This window comes from Vicugna pacos, chromosome 16, assembly GCF_048564905.1.
Source record: "Vicugna pacos chromosome 16, VicPac4, whole genome shotgun sequence".
In the NCBI taxonomy this organism is placed as follows: domain Eukaryota; kingdom Metazoa; phylum Chordata; class Mammalia; order Artiodactyla; family Camelidae; genus Vicugna; species Vicugna pacos.
The window spans coordinates 8,914,180-8,932,011 of record NC_133002.1 but is presented as its reverse complement, the minus strand read 5'-3'; the positions used below and the strand labels follow the sequence as shown (position 1 = coordinate 8,932,011).

The 17,832-nt window shown below is 45.3% G+C and overlaps 2 protein-coding genes and 1 pseudogene across 4 annotated transcripts in view; all 3 read right to left on the bottom strand.

Annotated features, from left to right (window-relative positions):
- Nucleotides 1-101: 101 nt before the first annotated feature.
- Nucleotides 102-15,941, bottom strand: LOC102544582 (olfactory receptor 1P1-like). 2 transcript variants are annotated; one of them, XM_015252363.3, is made up of 3 exons: nucleotides 15,812-15,941; nucleotides 14,789-14,965; nucleotides 102-1,959 (listed from the first exon to the last, which is right to left on the bottom strand). In XM_015252363.3, exon 3 carries the CDS (start codon nucleotides 1,563-1,565, stop codon nucleotides 621-623), a length of 945 nt encoding a protein of 314 aa, XP_015107849.2. In that variant the 5' UTR covers nucleotides 1,566-1,959; nucleotides 14,789-14,965; nucleotides 15,812-15,941; the 3' UTR covers nucleotides 102-620. The 2 variants fall into 2 exon arrangements, with proteins under 2 accessions (XP_015107849.2, XP_072796676.1); XM_072940575.1 differs by having other exon boundaries at nucleotides 102-1,558.
- LOC102544317 (tubulin beta-4B chain pseudogene) lies at nucleotides 2,775-4,720 on the bottom strand (annotated as a pseudogene). The gene has a single exon (XR_012060260.1). The product of XR_012060260.1 is annotated as a tubulin beta-4B chain pseudogene (transcript).
- The window catches only part of LOC116279648 (leucine-rich repeat-containing protein 37B-like), a 42,521-nt gene continuing 40,327 nt past the window's right edge, over nucleotides 15,639-17,832 (bottom strand). The window contains exon 15 of the mRNA XM_072940565.1: nucleotides 15,639-15,959. The gene's annotated coding sequence lies outside the window, so the exon portion shown is untranslated. The remainder of the gene's footprint in view (nucleotides 15,960-17,832) is intronic.

Below are 17,832 nucleotides of genomic sequence, written 5' to 3'. Positions count from 1 at the left end.
GAAGGTTAGAAAATAGCTACACCCTAGTTACCATAATTTTTACCTTAAGTTTATTCATTTATCTTCTCATTATTAATTGTTCATAAACCTGTTTACTGAAAATAACATAGATCATTTCTGTATTGTTGAGAGCTTTGTTTTAATGGCTACAAGGATTTTTGATTCATAAGCTTCATTCAATAAGTGTTTAGGTAGTTTCCTCTTTTTGGAGGGAAAAATACACTGTTCACTTAAAGTTGTAAACAATTTGCCATCCAATATTGACCTTACTTGCTAATATTTTTGAACATTAACCTAACCTCCATAATCTCACTGATCAAAATCCGACCAGACCTTTAGAATTATGAACATTGCAAAAGACATTTGCTTTCATGAAAAGTTTTTTTATAAGTAAAATAAGTGAATAGATATGCCACTCTTAACAGATTAACTATAAAGAAATATACAAAATCTTGATTTTCCTCAATAATATCAAACTCATGGTGCAGAGTCAGGGGAGAGGAGTGGTGACAAGGTGCATGTGGGAATCAGAAATGAGACACTCGAGGTAGAAATTTCTGTGACGTTCCTCACTGAGGGGATGGAGGACACCTGCAGTTTCTCTGCAGGAGTCATTTGCCTCATGAAAAGGAAACCTTGCCCCTGACAAGCCTCCCCAGGGCCCTCTTCATGTCCTTGTTGCACAGGCTGTAAATGAAGGGGTTCAGCAGGGGAGTCACCACTGTGTACATGACAGCCCCTGATACATCATCTTCTACTGAGTTTAAGGAAGAGGATGAGGGGTGCAGATAAGTCCTGATCACAGTCCCAAAGAACAAGGCAACAACAGCAAGGTGGGATCCACATGTAGAGAATGCCTTGTACCTCCTTTGGGCAGAGGGGGCCCTAAGGATGGCTGAAGCAATGTGGATATAAGAGACCAGGATGAGCACAAAGGGGATTAAAATGACTGCTCCCCCCAGGAAGAAGAGCACAAACTCATTGACCCTAGTGTCAGAGCAAGACACCTTCATCAGGGGTCCCAGGTCACAGAAGAAGTCGGGAATGATCTTCTTAGAGCAGAAGGAAAGTCGGAATATTAGGACGGTATGGGTCATGGCAACAAGACTAGTAAGGGTCCAGCAGGCAGTAACCAGGAGGACGCAGTGCCGGTGGCTCATGACCACTGTGTAGTGGAGAGGGTAGCAGATGGCCACGTAGCGGTCATAGGCCATTGTGGCCAGGAGAAATATGTCCATGTCCCCAAAAGTCAAGAAGAAGTAGAGCTGAACCAGGCATTCTGCACAGGAAATGGACCTGCTCTGGGTCTGGATGTTCACCAGGGCCTTAGGCACGGTGGTGGAGGTGAAAAGGATGTCGTCACAGGACAGGGTGGCAAGGAAGAAGTACATGGGGGTGTGGAGACACCTGTCAGTGCCAACGGCGAGCACGATGAGCAGGTTCCCGGCCACAATGACCACATACATCCACAGGAACAGCAGGAAGAGCATGTGCTGCTGCTCTGGCCGCTCAGACAGTCCCCAGAGGAGGAACTCGGAGATGCTGCTCTGGTTCCCTCCTGCCATGAGCACAGAAGTCAGAGAAAGAGACCTTGAGTGACACCCATTAACACTCTTCTAACACATTCCACTCTAGATGATTGATGAGCATACCAGGCTCTCAACTCTTGAGAAGAAAAAGAAGAGTGATCTTAGTTCATTGGTATTGGTCACCTACTACATGCACTGTATACTTTTTATTGAAGCCTACCAGATACAATATACTAGGAAGTGTGGGAGACAATCTAAGGGCATTAAACTGGATTTCTTGGTTTATTTCTCAACACTCCTTTCTGTTCCAAATTTCTTTAGTTGTAGTTTCTTTTTCTTCAGCTGCACTCTCAGGAGAGTCTAGAAGTTTTCACTTATTTATTCATTCATTCCACAGGTATTAGGTACCAACTCTAGACCTGGTAGACTGCTGGATAAATAAGACAGTGATAATCATTAACCTCAGAGAAGCTTCAGTCTAATGGGATACACATAACTGTCTATAAAAAAAAATCCTGTAAAATGTTGATTCAGGGTCCTTTGTGTAAAGCAAAGGATCTGGAACTTTACTGCATCTGTTATAAAGGGCCACTAAAGCTACCTGAGCAGGAAGTGACATTCGTGCTTGAGGAGACCCAATATGTGAAAAGCTTGTTCCTTTCCCAGGTGTGAAACTAGCTGAAGTTTAGTTAGACCCAGAGTCGATCAGTCAGGTGGAGGCAAAAAACCACCTTCTTTACTGAAAAAGACGAGGTGGGAAAATGTACCTTAGCTGTGTTCACTAAGTGAGCTTTTAAATATGCTTCCAAAGTTAAATCTCTTTCCCCTTTCACAGGCTCAGCTGGACGGTCACGTGTCTCTCCCCCAGGGGAAGAGCCCGCCCCTCTAAAAGACAAAACTGGGAAGAAGAGAGCAAAGTGGCTGTTTCCTGAAAGTGAGCAGAATCCTGATGAGAAGGGAGAAGTTGAGGCCCGAAAGTCAGCAATCAGATGAGTCACTGGATAAAGCAGTGCAGAGGTCAGGGCTGCTGGTCTAACGGAAGAGGACTTCATACAGAGAGAAACATCGGGAGAAGGGAGGGCTTGTTCCCCTAATGAGTGAGGCAATTGTATATGGATGAGCTTTCTCTCCATTGCTGTTGGTAAAATTCCACGCATTACCACACCAGTATCACCTACTACAGAAAATGTCACCACTGGTCCTTCCACGGAGAAAAGATTGTCCCTGCACCGAATTTCCACAATATTTTTTTTTTCACTATGAAAACGCTTTAATGGTGGTGTCTGTACAGCATGTGATGTCAAGACAGGAAGAACAAATACACACACAAGGAGACAAGGCTATCAGAGAACAGGTTGTGAGTGAATAAAGAGTTCACACGGCTTCCACGCTTTACCGGCTACCAGACAGCTTTAGGCCACCTCCTCCTCTGCCTCCTCCTCAAACTCGCCCTCCTCCTCGGCCCTGGCGTCCTGGTACTGCCGGTACTCAGACACCAGGTCGTTCATGTTGCTCTCGGCCTCGGTGAACTCCATCTTGTCCATGCCCTCGCCCGTGTACCAGTGCAGGAAGGCCTTGCGCCAGAACATGGCCGTGAACTGCTCGGAGATGCGCTTGAACAGCTCCTGGATGGCTGTGCTGTTGCCAATGAAGGTGGCGGACATCTTGAGCCCCCTAGGCGGGATGTCGCACACGGCTGTCTTCACGTTGTTGGGGATCCACTCCACGAAGTAGCTGCTGTTCTTGTTCTGCATGTTCAGCATCTGCTCGTCCACCTCCTTCATGGACATGCGGCCCCGGAAGACGGCGGCCACGGTCAGGTAGCGGCCGTGGCGTGGGTCGCAGGCAGCCATCATGCTCTTGGCATCGAACATCAGCTGGGTGAGCTCAGGCACTGTCAGTACCCGGTACTGCTGGCTACCCCGGCTGGTCAGCGGGGCGAAGCCGGGCATGAAGAAATGCAGGCGGGGGAAAGGGACCATGTTGACAGCCAGCTTTCGCAGGTCAGCATTGAGCTGGCCCGGGAAGCGCAGGCAGGTGGTGACCCCACTCATGGTGGCTGACACCAGGTGGTTGAGGTCACCGTAGGTAGGCGTAGTCAGCTTCAAGGTGCGGAAGCAGATGTCATACAGGGCCTCGTTATCTATGCAATAGGTCTCATCTGTGTTTTCTACAAGTTGGTGCACTGACAGGGTGGCGTTGTAGGGCTCCACCACGGTGTCTGACACCTTGGGTGAGGGCACCACGCTGAAGGTGTTCATGATGCGGTCGGGGTACTCCTCTCGGATCTTGCTGATGAGGAGGGTCCCCATCCCGGACCCAGTCCCCCCACCCAGGGAGTGGGTCAGCTGGAAGTCCTGCAGGCAGTCACAGCTCTCCGCCTCCTTCCTCACAACATCCAGCACGGAGTCAACAAGCTCCGCCCCTTCTGTGTAGTGCCCCTTAGCCCAGTTGTTCCCGGCACCACTCTGACCGAAGACGAAGTTGTCCGGCCTGAAGATCTGCCCGAAGGGCCCCGAGCGCACAGAGTCCATGGTGCCGGGCTCCAGATCCACGAGCACAGCTCGGGGCACGTACTTGCCACCGGTGGCCTCGTTGTAGTACACGTTGATCCGCTCCAGCTGCAGATCGCTGTCCCCATGGTAGGTGCCGGTAGGATCGATGCCATGCTCGTCGCTGATCACCTCCCAAAACCTGGCGCCGATCTGGTTGCCGCACTGGCCTGCCTGCAGGTGCACGATCTCCCTCATGGCGGCGGCGGTGGCGGCGGCGGCGGCGGTGGCGGCGGCGGCGGCGGCGGCGGCGGCAGAGGCAGAAAGTCGGAGGCGAGGGCCTACGAGCTGGCGCGCAGAGTGCTCCACAATATTTTGTCTACAGAATTTTTATGATTTTTTTCTGTTGGCACTTGAATTGAACATTTTCTTGTCCCTGTATTACCTGTAGGTTCTTTGATATATTTTGCTTTCTGCAAAATAGTAGCTGCAGTAGTGCCTTGGATACAGCAAGATTTAAAGAATTATAAGAAAGCTTTGAAAAATTCAAGCTTTACAGAGAATTCTGTAGAAAAAAAATCTCTATAGAGAAAAATTCCAGTACAGTATATCTCCAAGAGTTTTCAAAATTTCATAAGACAGTTAAGGTTTGTGAAAGAGTATTACAAAGGGAAATAAAGAAACGCAGAGAAGAAATGTCTAGACACCAGGAAGATGTGAAATAGGAATGGAGGAAACGCTAGAAAGAAACTGAAGAAGTCATTTCTTCAGCGAAAACTCTAAGAAGTCAAAGGAAAATGACTAATACAGAAATCATTGGAAAGGACATAAAGGATAGATATTTAAAAAGGAAAATAAAACAAAAATTTTAAGTGAGATTAAAAAGTTAGAAAGAGATGAGTATAGAAAACTAATAAAGGAGACTCAGTCTATGATAAACAGAGCCTCTAAGATGATAACCAAACATTGGAATAGAAGAAATATTTAAGATTATAATTTAAATAAACTTCACTGAAATGAAAGAAAACCTTACTCTACATATTGAAAAGACATCTCTTACACCTGGGAAAATTGATTTAAAAAATAGTCAATTCCAAAACATATTTTAGTACAATTATGACACTTTTAAGATAAAGAATCCTCAGGCAACCAGCTCTTCCTCCCCCTCCCCTCAAAAATCAAGGAAGTGACAAGGAGGAAAAATCAGGTTGGCATCAGTCTGACAGCAACATTCAAAGGCATAAAATAATAAAAGAACAGCTCAGGAAACTCAAAAATATAAAGGTGAGTCAAGGATTTGTTTTCAGCCAATCTGTACTTTGAGTATAAGGGCTTCAAGCAAAAAGTTCAGAACATAAAGAAATTCCGGGAATGTTGTTCCCATGAACTCTTCCTGGGGAAACTGCTAGAACAGGAGCTTCAGATAATCAAAAAAGGGTTGAAGTAACCTCGGCGAAAGGACTAGTAAAAAGCACTAAGTATATATTTACTATAGAACTAAGATCAAAATGTGGGGTTAAAGGTGGTAAAACAGTATGTAAATTAATATACTCTAATAATGTGGAAATAACTACCAATAAATGGGAGATGGAAGAGGAAAGTGAAAAGTATAATAAATTCCTGATTTTCCCTGAGGAACAGCTAAGGAGAAAAGGAATTGAATATTAAGCAGATCTGTCAAATAGTAGGTGTTTAAGCCTATTAAAGAAGACAAAAGATAGACTAAGAAAGATAATACTGTTGATAAAATAGTGTTATTGGAGGGTGGAAAAGAGGGAAGGAAGAAGAGAATAAATGCTACAACTTAACTTTCTTGTTGTTTAGACTAAGGAACAAAAGAGACTGTCTAAAGAAAGAGAGGGCTCAGGGCACATGTTACTTTGAGGTATTATCAGAATGGAATATGTCCTATGATGAGAGAGAAAGAAAGAGAAGGAACAGACTACATACTAAAGGGCATAAAAGAGTGTGACAGGTAAAATAATCTGACAGACCTAGGCCAAACATATCAGTCATGTTAATAAATATAAATGAGCTTAATGCCCCCTTTAAAGAAAAAACTATAAATTGACTCACCAACAAAACCCAACTCTACTCTGTATACAAAAGAATGAGCTAAAATAAAGGAATTCAGAACAGTTGAAAATGAAATGATGGGCAAAGGCATGGAGGCTAATGCGAACACAAGGATGTGATCTTTATATCAAACAAGTTGGTGATGGAACAAATGGATATCTACCTTCCAAAGAATGAACTGGGACCCCTACCTCAGACAATATTGAAAATGAACTCAAAATGTATCAAAGATCTTAACGTAAGAGTTAAAACCATAAAACTCTTAGAAGAACAAAGGGAATAAATCTTCATGACCTTGGATTGGGCAATGGCTTCTTAGATATGACACCAAGAGCTTTGTCAACAAAAGAAAATGTAGATAAATTGGACATCATCAGATTGTAAAACATTTCTACTTCAAAGGACATCATCAAGAAACTGAAAAGACAACCCACAGAATGGGAGAAAATTCTTGCAAATCATAAATCTGATGAGAGATGATTATCTAGAATATAAAAAGAAAAATTACAGCTCAATAATAGAAGACAACTAACACAGTTTTAAAATGAGCAAAGGATCTGAATAGACATTTATCCAAAGAAGACACACAAATCAGCACTAAGCATATAAGAAATGTTCAACATCATTAGCCTTTAGGGAAATGCAAATCACAAAGTGCCATTTCACATCGCCTTCGATGGCTAGAATCAGTAAGCCAGATAACAAGAGTTGTCGAGGACGTGGAGACACTGGGACCCTGATAAACTGCAAGTGGGAATATAAAATGGTTCCGTTTCTTCGGAAAATGGTCTGGCAGTTTCTCAAAAGGCTAAACAGAGAGTTTGCATATGACTCAGCAATTTCACGTCCAAGAGAAATGAAAACATGTGTCTACATAAATGTTTGTACATAAAGCTTCAAAGCAGTATTATTCATCATAGACCAAAATAGAACATGACCCAAATATCCATCAACTGGTGAATGAATCAATAAGATCTAGCACATCATGCAATGGAATGGTATTTGACAATTACAAAGAAGTGAAGTACTCATACACTACAACATGGATGGACCTTGAAAACATTATGCTAAGTGGAAGAAGCCAGACTCAAAGGCTAACATATTGTATGATTCAATTTATATGAAATTTCCTGAATAAGCAATGTAGATCAGTGGCTGTCTAAGTCTGGAAGAGATGGGCTAGTGGGGGTGACAGGTAACCCATCAGCAGTGTGTCCCCATGAGCAACACACAGGAGGGGGAGAGGGTGAGTGACTCCTTGAGGGGCCAGAAAGAGGAGGGCCTGACAGAGACACTGGGATGCAGTGATCTCTGAGGGCATCACCCTCCACCTGGCCGGGACAGGACTCAGCACACTGGGCTGCATGCCAGGCTCTGCCGGACGTCAACACAGGCTCAGAGCAAGACCCTCCTAAGTAAAGAGCATTTCCTGCCAAGTCACACAGCAAAGCAGGTTTCTGCCAGAGCCTCCCTGCTGAGGAGGAGGACGATGTTGGGGGCAGGACAGTGCTAAAGGAAGAGAACTTACGCTCAGTGGGTCCTAGACCCAGGAACATCCCTAAACCTCTTTAGAGACACTGGAAGCAGACATTGTGCCAATGAGGAAAGTGAGGCTGGAAGAGGCTGAGTGAGGTGCCCCAGGTCACACACTGATGAGTAGCAGAATCTGCCTCTGCTCTTACCCCTGTAACTCCTGGTGCCGGGCACTGGTGTCCTGTACTTTGGAAGGCAGAAAGGCCAGGTAGAGCTGATGTTTGGGCTTAAATAGCTTCCTACTGGCCAACTCGCTGTCCATTCTGACTCTCTCTCTGAGGGCTGACAGATGCCATCTTGGGTCCCCTGAGTTCCCTCCATCAGTGCCTGCCTGACCATGACGGTCTCCCTGTGACCTGTCCATTCAACACCACCAGTCAATCTGACACTGCCTGTTCTATTAGACCAAATAGGATATTTTTCAGTTTCTTGGACACACAGGCTCCCTCAACCCCACTCCCTAGTCCTCAGCTCTGGTTTCTCAGTTACTCTTTCTTCTCCTGGAACATTCTCTCCACCATCACTTACCACCCCTGTTAATGCATTAAGTCCTCTACATCCCTGAGGTCTCAATATAAATGTCCCTAAGATGACTTCTCAGGCTATCTGCATCTTGCTGGGCATTCCATTATCAACCTTCACTGGCCTCCTTTCAACACTACTACAGTTTATAACATCTACTTCATCAAGTTCAGCATCAGCACAAGAATGAAAGCTTTAGGAAGTCAGGGTCCTTGTGTGCTCTGTTCATCATGAAATTCCCCAGGACTTAAGATAATGCTTGGCACCAAAGAGATGTTCACTAAACAATGTCTGAGTGTATGAAGGCATGAACACTGGAAGATGCATAATTCAACTTCTCCACTTTACCTTCTGAAAACTAAGGCCCACAAGCATGAGAAAAACAAAAAGGTAGCTTCCCTGAATTCACGTGTGGGTGGAAGGAGGGGTGCTATCCACTGACTCTACATTTGAGAATTCCAGAACCTTTCACTGGCGGCAGACAAACTGTAGGCTTCCCTTGATGTAGGAGAGAGATTAGTGCACATTCTCAATTCCCACCCAAACTGAGACCTCTAATATCATGAACCAGTCCCATTGGAAAGAATTTCTCGATCAAATCACATGCTCCCTTTTTCAGAGTGCCCAACTTTCTGAGTCTCCCCACCGGAGCTAGAATATGAAATCCACAGCCATCATAAAAAATCCACCCTTGGATTTTCTGTGTGTAAAAGAAACTCTTCTCTCACCAGTGCATCCATGCTGTCTGGGGAGGGGAGCTGGCTCTTAATCCTCCCTGCTGTCCTGTTTGTGAAGCCTTTCTGGACACACCAGCCACAGGGAACCTCCTTTGTCCGTTCTCTCCCATCACTTATTTTCTCTGTTCATTTGATGGCTGCCATAAACTGCCGGAGGAATCTAGTGTCTCTCGGTGGAAAAGTCTTTTAGATTTACATCATCCTTCCTAAGGATGTTAACAAATGCTTAGGTCTTTTCTTCCCCAATTGACTCTTGACATTGCAGAGATGGAGGGCATACCTTATCCACCTTCACAGCCCTCTCTGCTCTAGGACAGCTTGGCCCATGTTTGCTGTCATGCACGGGGGCCGTCTTGGGGCTTGTGCTCCACCCCAGCTGTCAAGCTTACCTTCCTGCCTGGGTTCATCGCTGAGGACCTACCGCCTCTTCAATGCTCTGCATCATTGGAAACTGACATGAAAAATCTGCTCAAGTACTCAGAGGCTGTTCCTTTGTGGAGCAATGAACATAATAACAGACTCGTATGCAGGCTACCTGCCTCTGCTGCAGCAAGCCTGTCCTACACCCCCACTGCAGCAGGACTGCAGACTGGGGTATTTCTGTTCATTAACATCAGGACCTCTGAAATAACCGTAGGGTTCTCAGCCCTGGGCTCTAAAGGGACTTGTGCTATGTATATATTTCCCAGGTAGCCTCAGTGTGAGCCTCTCGGGGCTCCTGTGGGAGTTTGAAGCTTAATAATTGCCCCCTGCCCTCTACATCCCCTCAGGAGCAGTTGCTGAGAAAGGGAGAACTATGTGGTCCAGCAGCATTGGGAGTTCCTTTCAGAAAAGTTATTAACTGCCTGTCTCTTGGGCTCAGCTAAAGAGCCACCCCTTCCATCCAAAACTATCTCCTTTGGTCAATGATATCTGAAATGACACTCGTTAATTCAGTCACAAAAGGGCTCTGCTAAAATTATGATACCTTGTGTGGAGGAAATAACCTCTTCAGATAGTAGAAAATGTATGAAGTCGTGGAAATTCTCACTCAATGTAGTTTTTTCTCAGAATTTTTATGAGAAGGTCATGATAAGCTTGGTGGAGGGATGGAGAGAGAGACAAATATTGGGACACAGTGGTCTGTGAGCTTCTAGTGAGAGAACATTGAGGACTAAGGGGCACCAGGAGCAGTGGGTGCCAGGAAACTCCAGACCCTGGACATGCTTGCTGACCCACTACAGATCCTTCATGATGGTCAGCTCCTGGCTCACCAGCAGCTGCCCTCCCCAGAACGGGTGTCTGCACTTGGTCCTCTAAATACAGCTGCTGCAGATGTGATCAGAGCTTAGACCCAGCGCAGCCCCATTTCACCAGCAATGACATATGAACCTCATGGTAACCACAAACCAAAAACCTATAACAGATAAACAAAGTAAAAAATAAAAATAAGAGAATATAAACATAACACTGTAAAAAAAGACAAAGAAAGCCATTTCATAATGATAAAGAGGTCAATTCAACAGGAGGCTATCATATTTGTAAATATTTGTGTCCCCAAAAGAGCAGCATATAAATATGTACAGGAAATATTAATAGGAATTAAAGGGAGAAATAGAGACAATAATAAGTAGTGTTTTAACACACCACTTACTTCAGTGGATAAATCACCAGTCATAAAATCAACAAGAAAAAAATGGATTTAAATGACAAATTAAACCAGATAGACTTAGTAGATATGAACAAAACATTCAATCCCAAGGCAGCAGAATGTACATTCTCCTCAAGTGCACATGGAACATTCTCTAGGATAGACCACATACTCAGACATAAAAGAACACCCACTGCCACAACCAAATGGTAGAGGAAAAAACAAAATAGAATTATTTGTCTTTGCCACACTTAACACCAGAAATACTTTAGTGTAGGCTGCAAGTAAAACCAGGAGCTCAGTTGCATCACAGTCTTTGTAGCTCCCAGGGGGTGGTTCCAAGTTTATGCTGAAGCAGAGGAGAACTCCCCGCATTATAGCAAATGGGACAGAACAGGTCAGCCCAGGCTGACAGGTTGGGAAACTTGGGACTCTTTTCCAAACCATCCCAGTCCGATCTCCTCTGCCTCAGGGACAGAGGGCCAAGACCCGCGCTCGAAGCCTATGTCCCCAGAAAGGAATACTAACAAGTGCTTAACCAGCTGCTATAAGCCTCCCATTCATGGAAGAGGAGTGAAGGCCACAGGACCAGGCCCCTTTCTGACAGCATCTGAGCTGACCCCCCTGTAGGAGCTGAGAATGTTGGAGAAGAGGCTCTATGACAGGTGCATCAAGGGATAGATATTAGCAACTGCCCTTTATCACTTTGCACCCTCACAAAGTTCACAAGAGGTAAGTAGAATTATTGTCATGATATCACACGGAAAAAGGATGAATTGAACTGCCTGAAATCATACATAGAGGTTGGTAAGACTATGCCCAACCTTGATCTGAATCCAGAAACCAAAGTCCCAAGATCCAGGAGGCAAAAAGCGGAGACAGAGACACATAAAGAGTCAGAGACAGAGAGAGAGAATCCTTCTCTTCTGACAAATGGTTATCTGGGATCTTGTCCATGGAAACAGGATCAGGAAGGGGTAGTTCTGATTTGGTTTTCTCAGGTCTGAGTTCCCTCCACCTCCTGAAGTTTTATTGTGTGTGTGCTTGTGTCTGTGTGTGCACAGGCAGTCACACAAACCTCCTGTCTCAGAGAGGAGCTACAAACCCACCTTGTATTCCTACATTCAATGCTGCACAGTAACAGGCCCCTGCAGAAAATCAGGTTGTTTCATTGCCAAAGCGCTGATGGGCTCAACTATCAGGGAGTCTCAAAGCACTCCCTGAGGGCTTGTCTGCTACCCTGCATGCCAAGGGGAGGCAAGTTGCCTCTTGTGTCCATGAGAAACCATCTTCACGCATGTGACAGACATCTCAGGGCACAAACACTTCCCAGGAAGAGTATGCTAGTGGCCAGCATTGCCTGGGACTCCTGGCTGCCTTCTTTCTTACAGTTCAACTGTTTCTCACTTCCCAATCCCATCAAGTTCCTGCCTTTCACTGCTCTTCTGAGCAATGGAGTGAGCTCTTTTCTTGTTTGGACCCCAGATACATCCTTACTTGGCAACTGACTGAAATCATCAAACAAGTATTAATGCAAATATCCCTCTCGACACTGCAATAGCTCGTGTTCTCCTGGTTCTGGAAGCTGGTTCTTCTCATTCTTTATTAAAAAATGGATTTTAATTTTAAAATCATTTGTCAATTATACCTCAATAAAGCTGGGGGTGGGGAGTCACAAAATAATGAATTAAAAAAAAAATCCACACAAAACAATAACAATCAAAAACTGTATTATATGCGTAGTGCACCATTCAAATAGTTTTAAGTGAAACAAAATGGTCCAGTGTAGTTCCTTGCCCCTGCTGGTTCCTCGCCTGCCTTCCTGAGCCAGCTCACTGGGCCGGGTTACTTCTAGGGAGCAGGTTTTAGTTGAATTTTCTGGTGCTCTTCTTCACATCTCTTTGCACTTCTAGTTCTTGATTTATCCACTTTAAACACTGTCTATTGAATTCCTAATAACACTGACAACAATTTAGTTCTTTTGCACCCCGACTCCCAGTCCATTTTTGTGGTTTAGTTATGTCACTATTTCCAGATAATTGGTACTTTTTACAGAATTGTGACTGTGTAAATATTGTTCCCCTTAGAGCTTAATAACAGACTCTAACTATGCTTGCTTTCGCTCCTGAGAGCCCAGGTGCTCAGTTCCCTCTTCGTCCCTCTCTGTACTATATGCCACACCATACCCTCAGTTTTCCAGTGCTCTGGGGCTTAGCAGTTAGCGCCCACTTCCCTCGGAGCCCCTTCCCCCAGGTTCTGCGCTCCAGCATGTGCTAGTCACCTCCTCGGCCTGTCACACAGCTGCCATCCTGGAACTGCCCCTCCCTGCTTCATGGGTTGGGCCTTCTCCTGGCTCCCTTCTCTTCTTGCTTTTTTCACTCTGTCTCTCCTGGAGCACATCCCCAGTGAAGAACCCCTAATCAATATTCAAAAACAGAATGGTCTTTGGACCTCCTCGTGATAATAGTTATACATTTAGTATACATTAATTGGGAAAAAAATAGATAAGGACCAAAAATTACTGTAAAGGTGCTATTGCTTTTTATGAATTGTGTTTTACGTGCCACAGTGACATTAAGGAACATGTGAAACTCTCTTAAGAATTTGGGCTTAATGTTTGGTTTTGTTTTTGGCTGATTGCAAAGTAATCTCCTGGGAACCACTGTCCTAGTACCTAGTGACCCTATATGGGAATCCCTAACTCCAAAGTTTTTTTTTTTTATTTATCTTTTAATTTACTAACACAAATATAGATATAAAATTCAAAAGGTACAAAAGGAAATATGGTGCTGCAGCCTCCCAGTCCCCTTCCCTGAAAACAACCACCATTCAGTTTCTTGTATGTCCTTTGGAGATATTCTGTACCAGCATCATTCAGTAGAATCATACTGGTAAAAATAGTCTACCTGCTGAATGGATAAAGAAGATGTGGTGTATACATATAATGCAATAGTACTGAGCCATAAAAAATGAAATAATGCCATTTGCAGCAACATAGATGGATCTAGAGATTATCATACTAAGTGAAGTAAGACAAATATCATATGATATCACTTATATGTGTAATCTAAAATGTGACACAAATAAACTTATTTATAACACAGAAACAGACTCACAGACACAGAAAATAAACTTATGGTTATCAAAGGGAAATGTGGGGGAGAAATAAATTAGGAGTTTGGGATTTGTGGATACACACTACTGTGTAAAATAAACAAGGTCCTGCTATATACCACAGGGAACTATAGTCAGTTTCTTGTAATAATCTATAATGGAAAAGAATATGAAAAAGTATATATGTATGTGTATGTATGTGTGTATATATATAAAACTGAATCAATTTGCTGTGGACTAGAAACTAACACAACATTGTAAATCAACCATAGTTCAATTTAAAACAAAAGTCTCCCTGTGCTGCCTAGGAAAGTACCATCAGTCACACGTGTGCCTATAGAGCACTTGAAATATGGCTAGTGCAACTTAGAAGTGACTTTTAAACTTTATTTAATTTGCATTAATTTAAATTTGGATTTACATGGCCACATGTGGCCAGTGGTATACTCTACATGTTGTACCACATCCTGCTTTGTTCACTTCACAACACATATATCTTGAGATAGACTGTTTTGTCTGTCTTATTTTTAAAAGCTGCTGCAAATAGCCTCTTGTAATCCACTAAGGCAATCCCTTACTCAGCCCAGAGAGCCATGGATCACCACTTTTAATAAAAAGCTCTGAAATCTTTTACATCATATCATCATAACCAACACATCTTGCGACAATTCTGGGTTCCTGATCCTTCCACTTTTATCAGCCTAAGCCTGAGATAGTTTGATAGTCAATAGCCCCTTTTAGTGACTGGAGGAAACAACTTACCATGAATCACTGCCCTAAAATACAACTTACATCCACATGACCTGTGCCTGGAAGTCAGTGGTGAGGATGGCATTCTTCAGGGTTAATCATGGCTCCCTGTAAGTGGTTCTCCTTTAGAATGCAAAGTGCACTGGGCAAGGCAAAAATTAATGGAGAGCATCTGAGGCTGGTTTTGCTTTTGCTCTGATGAGAGGGACAAAGAGATGATGGAGAGGCTAAGGGACTTTGTGAAGCCGTGTGGGTTCTGATGGTGAAGCTCCCTGATCTTAAAATTGTCCTTAAGTCCATGTGGATCCCTAGGGTTGCACCATTAGGCAGCCTTCCTTTCAGGATATTTCAGGCAAGAGAACATTTCCAGTCTCATATGACCTCTAGAGAGCAAATTTCACCAACCTGTTTTGATGTTTAACCTGTGTAGCCCTTTCTTCTGTGAGGTCTCTATGGGAGGCAGTGGATGCACAATTCAACATCAGACAGACCTGGTACAAATCCCAGCTCCAAATGGTACAGGCCCTTTGCAGCTTATGGGGTGAGTGCACAGCAGCACGTGCTGAGTTTTGGGTGGCCAGTCTGTATAAGGAATCATATGCGGGGAATGAAGAAATGGTCTAAAATTCACTCAGAAATATTCCTGAGTCACCGGCTAGACATTGGACGGAGGAAGGAGATGTGATTCCTGCCTGGTCAGGGTTTCTGAACTAACAGGGAACACTGCTGGGGTCTGCACACTGGTGGACACTATCCTTCACGATGACAACTGGGAGAGTGGAATTTGTGCATTCTGTGGAACACTCGTTTCTGCTATAGAACCAGGAATAACCTTACGAGCGGGTCATATGAGTGCTGAATAAAATCACAATTGTCTGCACACATCCCAGATCAAGACTCAGTTACATCCTGGGATAGAATTTTTGGCCCCGAGCGTTCACCTCTCCCTGCATCCACACCCTTACCGCGTCTCTGTGGGCAGAGTGTACTGTCTCGTTCCCTGGCAGGGGGCGTCAGCCCATGCAATGGGCAGAAGGGAGAGTGCTGGTTCTGTTCCTAGGACGGAGGAGGCCTGATGGGTTTGTGCCTTGCCCTAAATGCCTCCCTTGGGTAGCTGCTGCCTCTTCAGCCTGGGCCCCAGAATGAACACACGTGGAAAAGACCCGCCCTGGCTGATCTGCAGACCAGGAGTGAGGCACAGAGCAGACCCAGCAAGCAGGGCGTTGAGCAGAGCTGTCCCAGCTACGCCGCAGAATGGTGACAATCGTTACTCCAACCCACCGAGTTCTGGGGTGGGCTAGTCACATAGCACTCTTGTGGCAACAGTTAACCAGTACATGTACCCATTATTTTATTAGGTTCTAATTTCAGCTGCTGCAATAGAGACCCTACACAATAGTGGGTCAAATAAGAAAGAAATTTACTGACCTCTCATGTGAGAATCTGGTTAAGTAAGTCCAGGGCTAGTCTGGTGGCGCATGTGTCAGGGAGCCTGGCTCCACCATTCTGCGGTGGAGCCTTCATATCACGAAGCCTCCATATCATTCACAGATTCAGGTCTTAATTTCCTGCCGCCCTGCAATCCAAAACACTCCACAGTGTGGGGCCAAACTCTCTTTCCAACATTACCCTCCAATACGTAAAGCCTCACCTTGACCTACTATTCCCACTTCTGCTTCAGGCCTCAGGGCTTGTCTTCTTCTTGAATGGCTGTGCTCCCCTCATGCCCCCAAGCTGGTGCCCCACTGCCATCCCCCAGGTCTCAACATCTCACTCCCACCAGGGCCTCAGGAGCCAGAGCTGGTCAGACATGCTGCTCCCCAGGAGTGAGAGACCCTGACCTCCATGGGTGGGGGGCCGCCATCCAGCATCCAAGAGAAGAATCCAGTCTGCCCCCAGTCATCCTCCCACCCCCCTGCCCAGCCTCTCCCCTCCTCAAGCCCTTCCCTGAAGAAGCCAGGGAACCTCTGCACCCCCCACCTCCCTCCCTCCTTCTAGACCTCAGTAGATTAGTGAGCATAACAGGGCTTGTTCACATGGGTCTCTCTGCTTCAGAGGTTGACTCAGAGAGGTGGGCATAACGGTCTGGAGGGTGACAGGCTCTCTCCTGGACCCAATTCTAGCCAGGTTCCTCTGAGCCTTCTTCCGGATTCAAACTTGGCCTATAGACTTGAACAAACACTAACATAGTTTCTAACAACTCAAGTCCCCACACCTAGGATGACCCCAGCTCCCTGAAAAACACTCCTGGCTGCCTGAAGAACTGGCTGTTTGTCCCAGCCAACACCTGAAGAGGGGGCCCTGGTCTAGCTTCTGTGAGAAGGTAGGAGCCTAACTTCGATAAGTGGCAACTAGCCAACACAGATGGGTTTCACGTGGCCAACGCCCCGCCCTTCCCACCTTTTGCACCTCTCTCACTCTACGGAGCCCCCTTCCCCCTTCCTATTCCCTCGTTCTCCCTTTAAAACCCTGGTCACCTCAGGTGCAGCTGAGTTCAGTTCACGATGGACTCTTTTCCTGTATTATTGCTACTGTATATTATTGATTGAAATGTCTTTACCACTTAAAGTAGTGCCTGGCTTTGTTTATTTTTCAAAAGGGGAGGTGTCCAGGACTAGTCTTATTTATCTGACTTTTAAATAAGCATCCCAGGGACGTTTCAGTATAGAGGTCTACAGATCATATTTTGAGAAATTATATTTCCCTTTTTATAATTAAATGGATGCCATTTCTCTGGCAGCCCTTTTGAACAGGAGCTGTATTTTCTGACTGTGGGTTCCGTGGCTAGTACTCCTGCAGGGAGCGAGCTGCCAGCAGTGCCCCACAACTATAGGGACAGGGAGGCAGGAAACACCTGTACCACTAATACTGGGAACTGCCAGAGGGCAGAAATGACACAAGGGACACCTGTTTCCCCCCACCCCCGGCCCTGCGGGTGCCTGCTGAGCTAGCTTTCTGCTGAGCTACATAAAGGGGAAACAAGTGAGTCTCCAAGGTCATTCGAGCTCTTTCCCATCACTTCCTGGATTCCTGATACTTCACTGACCCCCTACCCCACCCCCAGGTTACACTTGGACCTTATTATTATCTGGAATCTACCATTAAAAAAAATCTCAAAAGTCCAACCTTTACTTCTCTGAACATAAGCTCTTGTCCTTCCAGTTCCCACTCATGTGTACCCACCATACACGTGCTTCAGCTGCATCAAAACCTCCGGTCTGGCACCCACATTCTCCCAGTTCCTACTTGGTCTAAACCCCCAAGTTGATCTCTCGGACTCTCTACTTCCAGGTCACCTGCAAAGTGCTCTTTCTAAAACTCAGGCTTGATCATGACCTTTCTCTGCTTGAAACATTGCAGTCTGTGCTGCCTGGTCACGCCCACGTGCCTCCGCCAGGCCCCCCAGGACTGGTCCCCTGCTCCCCGCGCGGCCTCACACACTGCCTTTC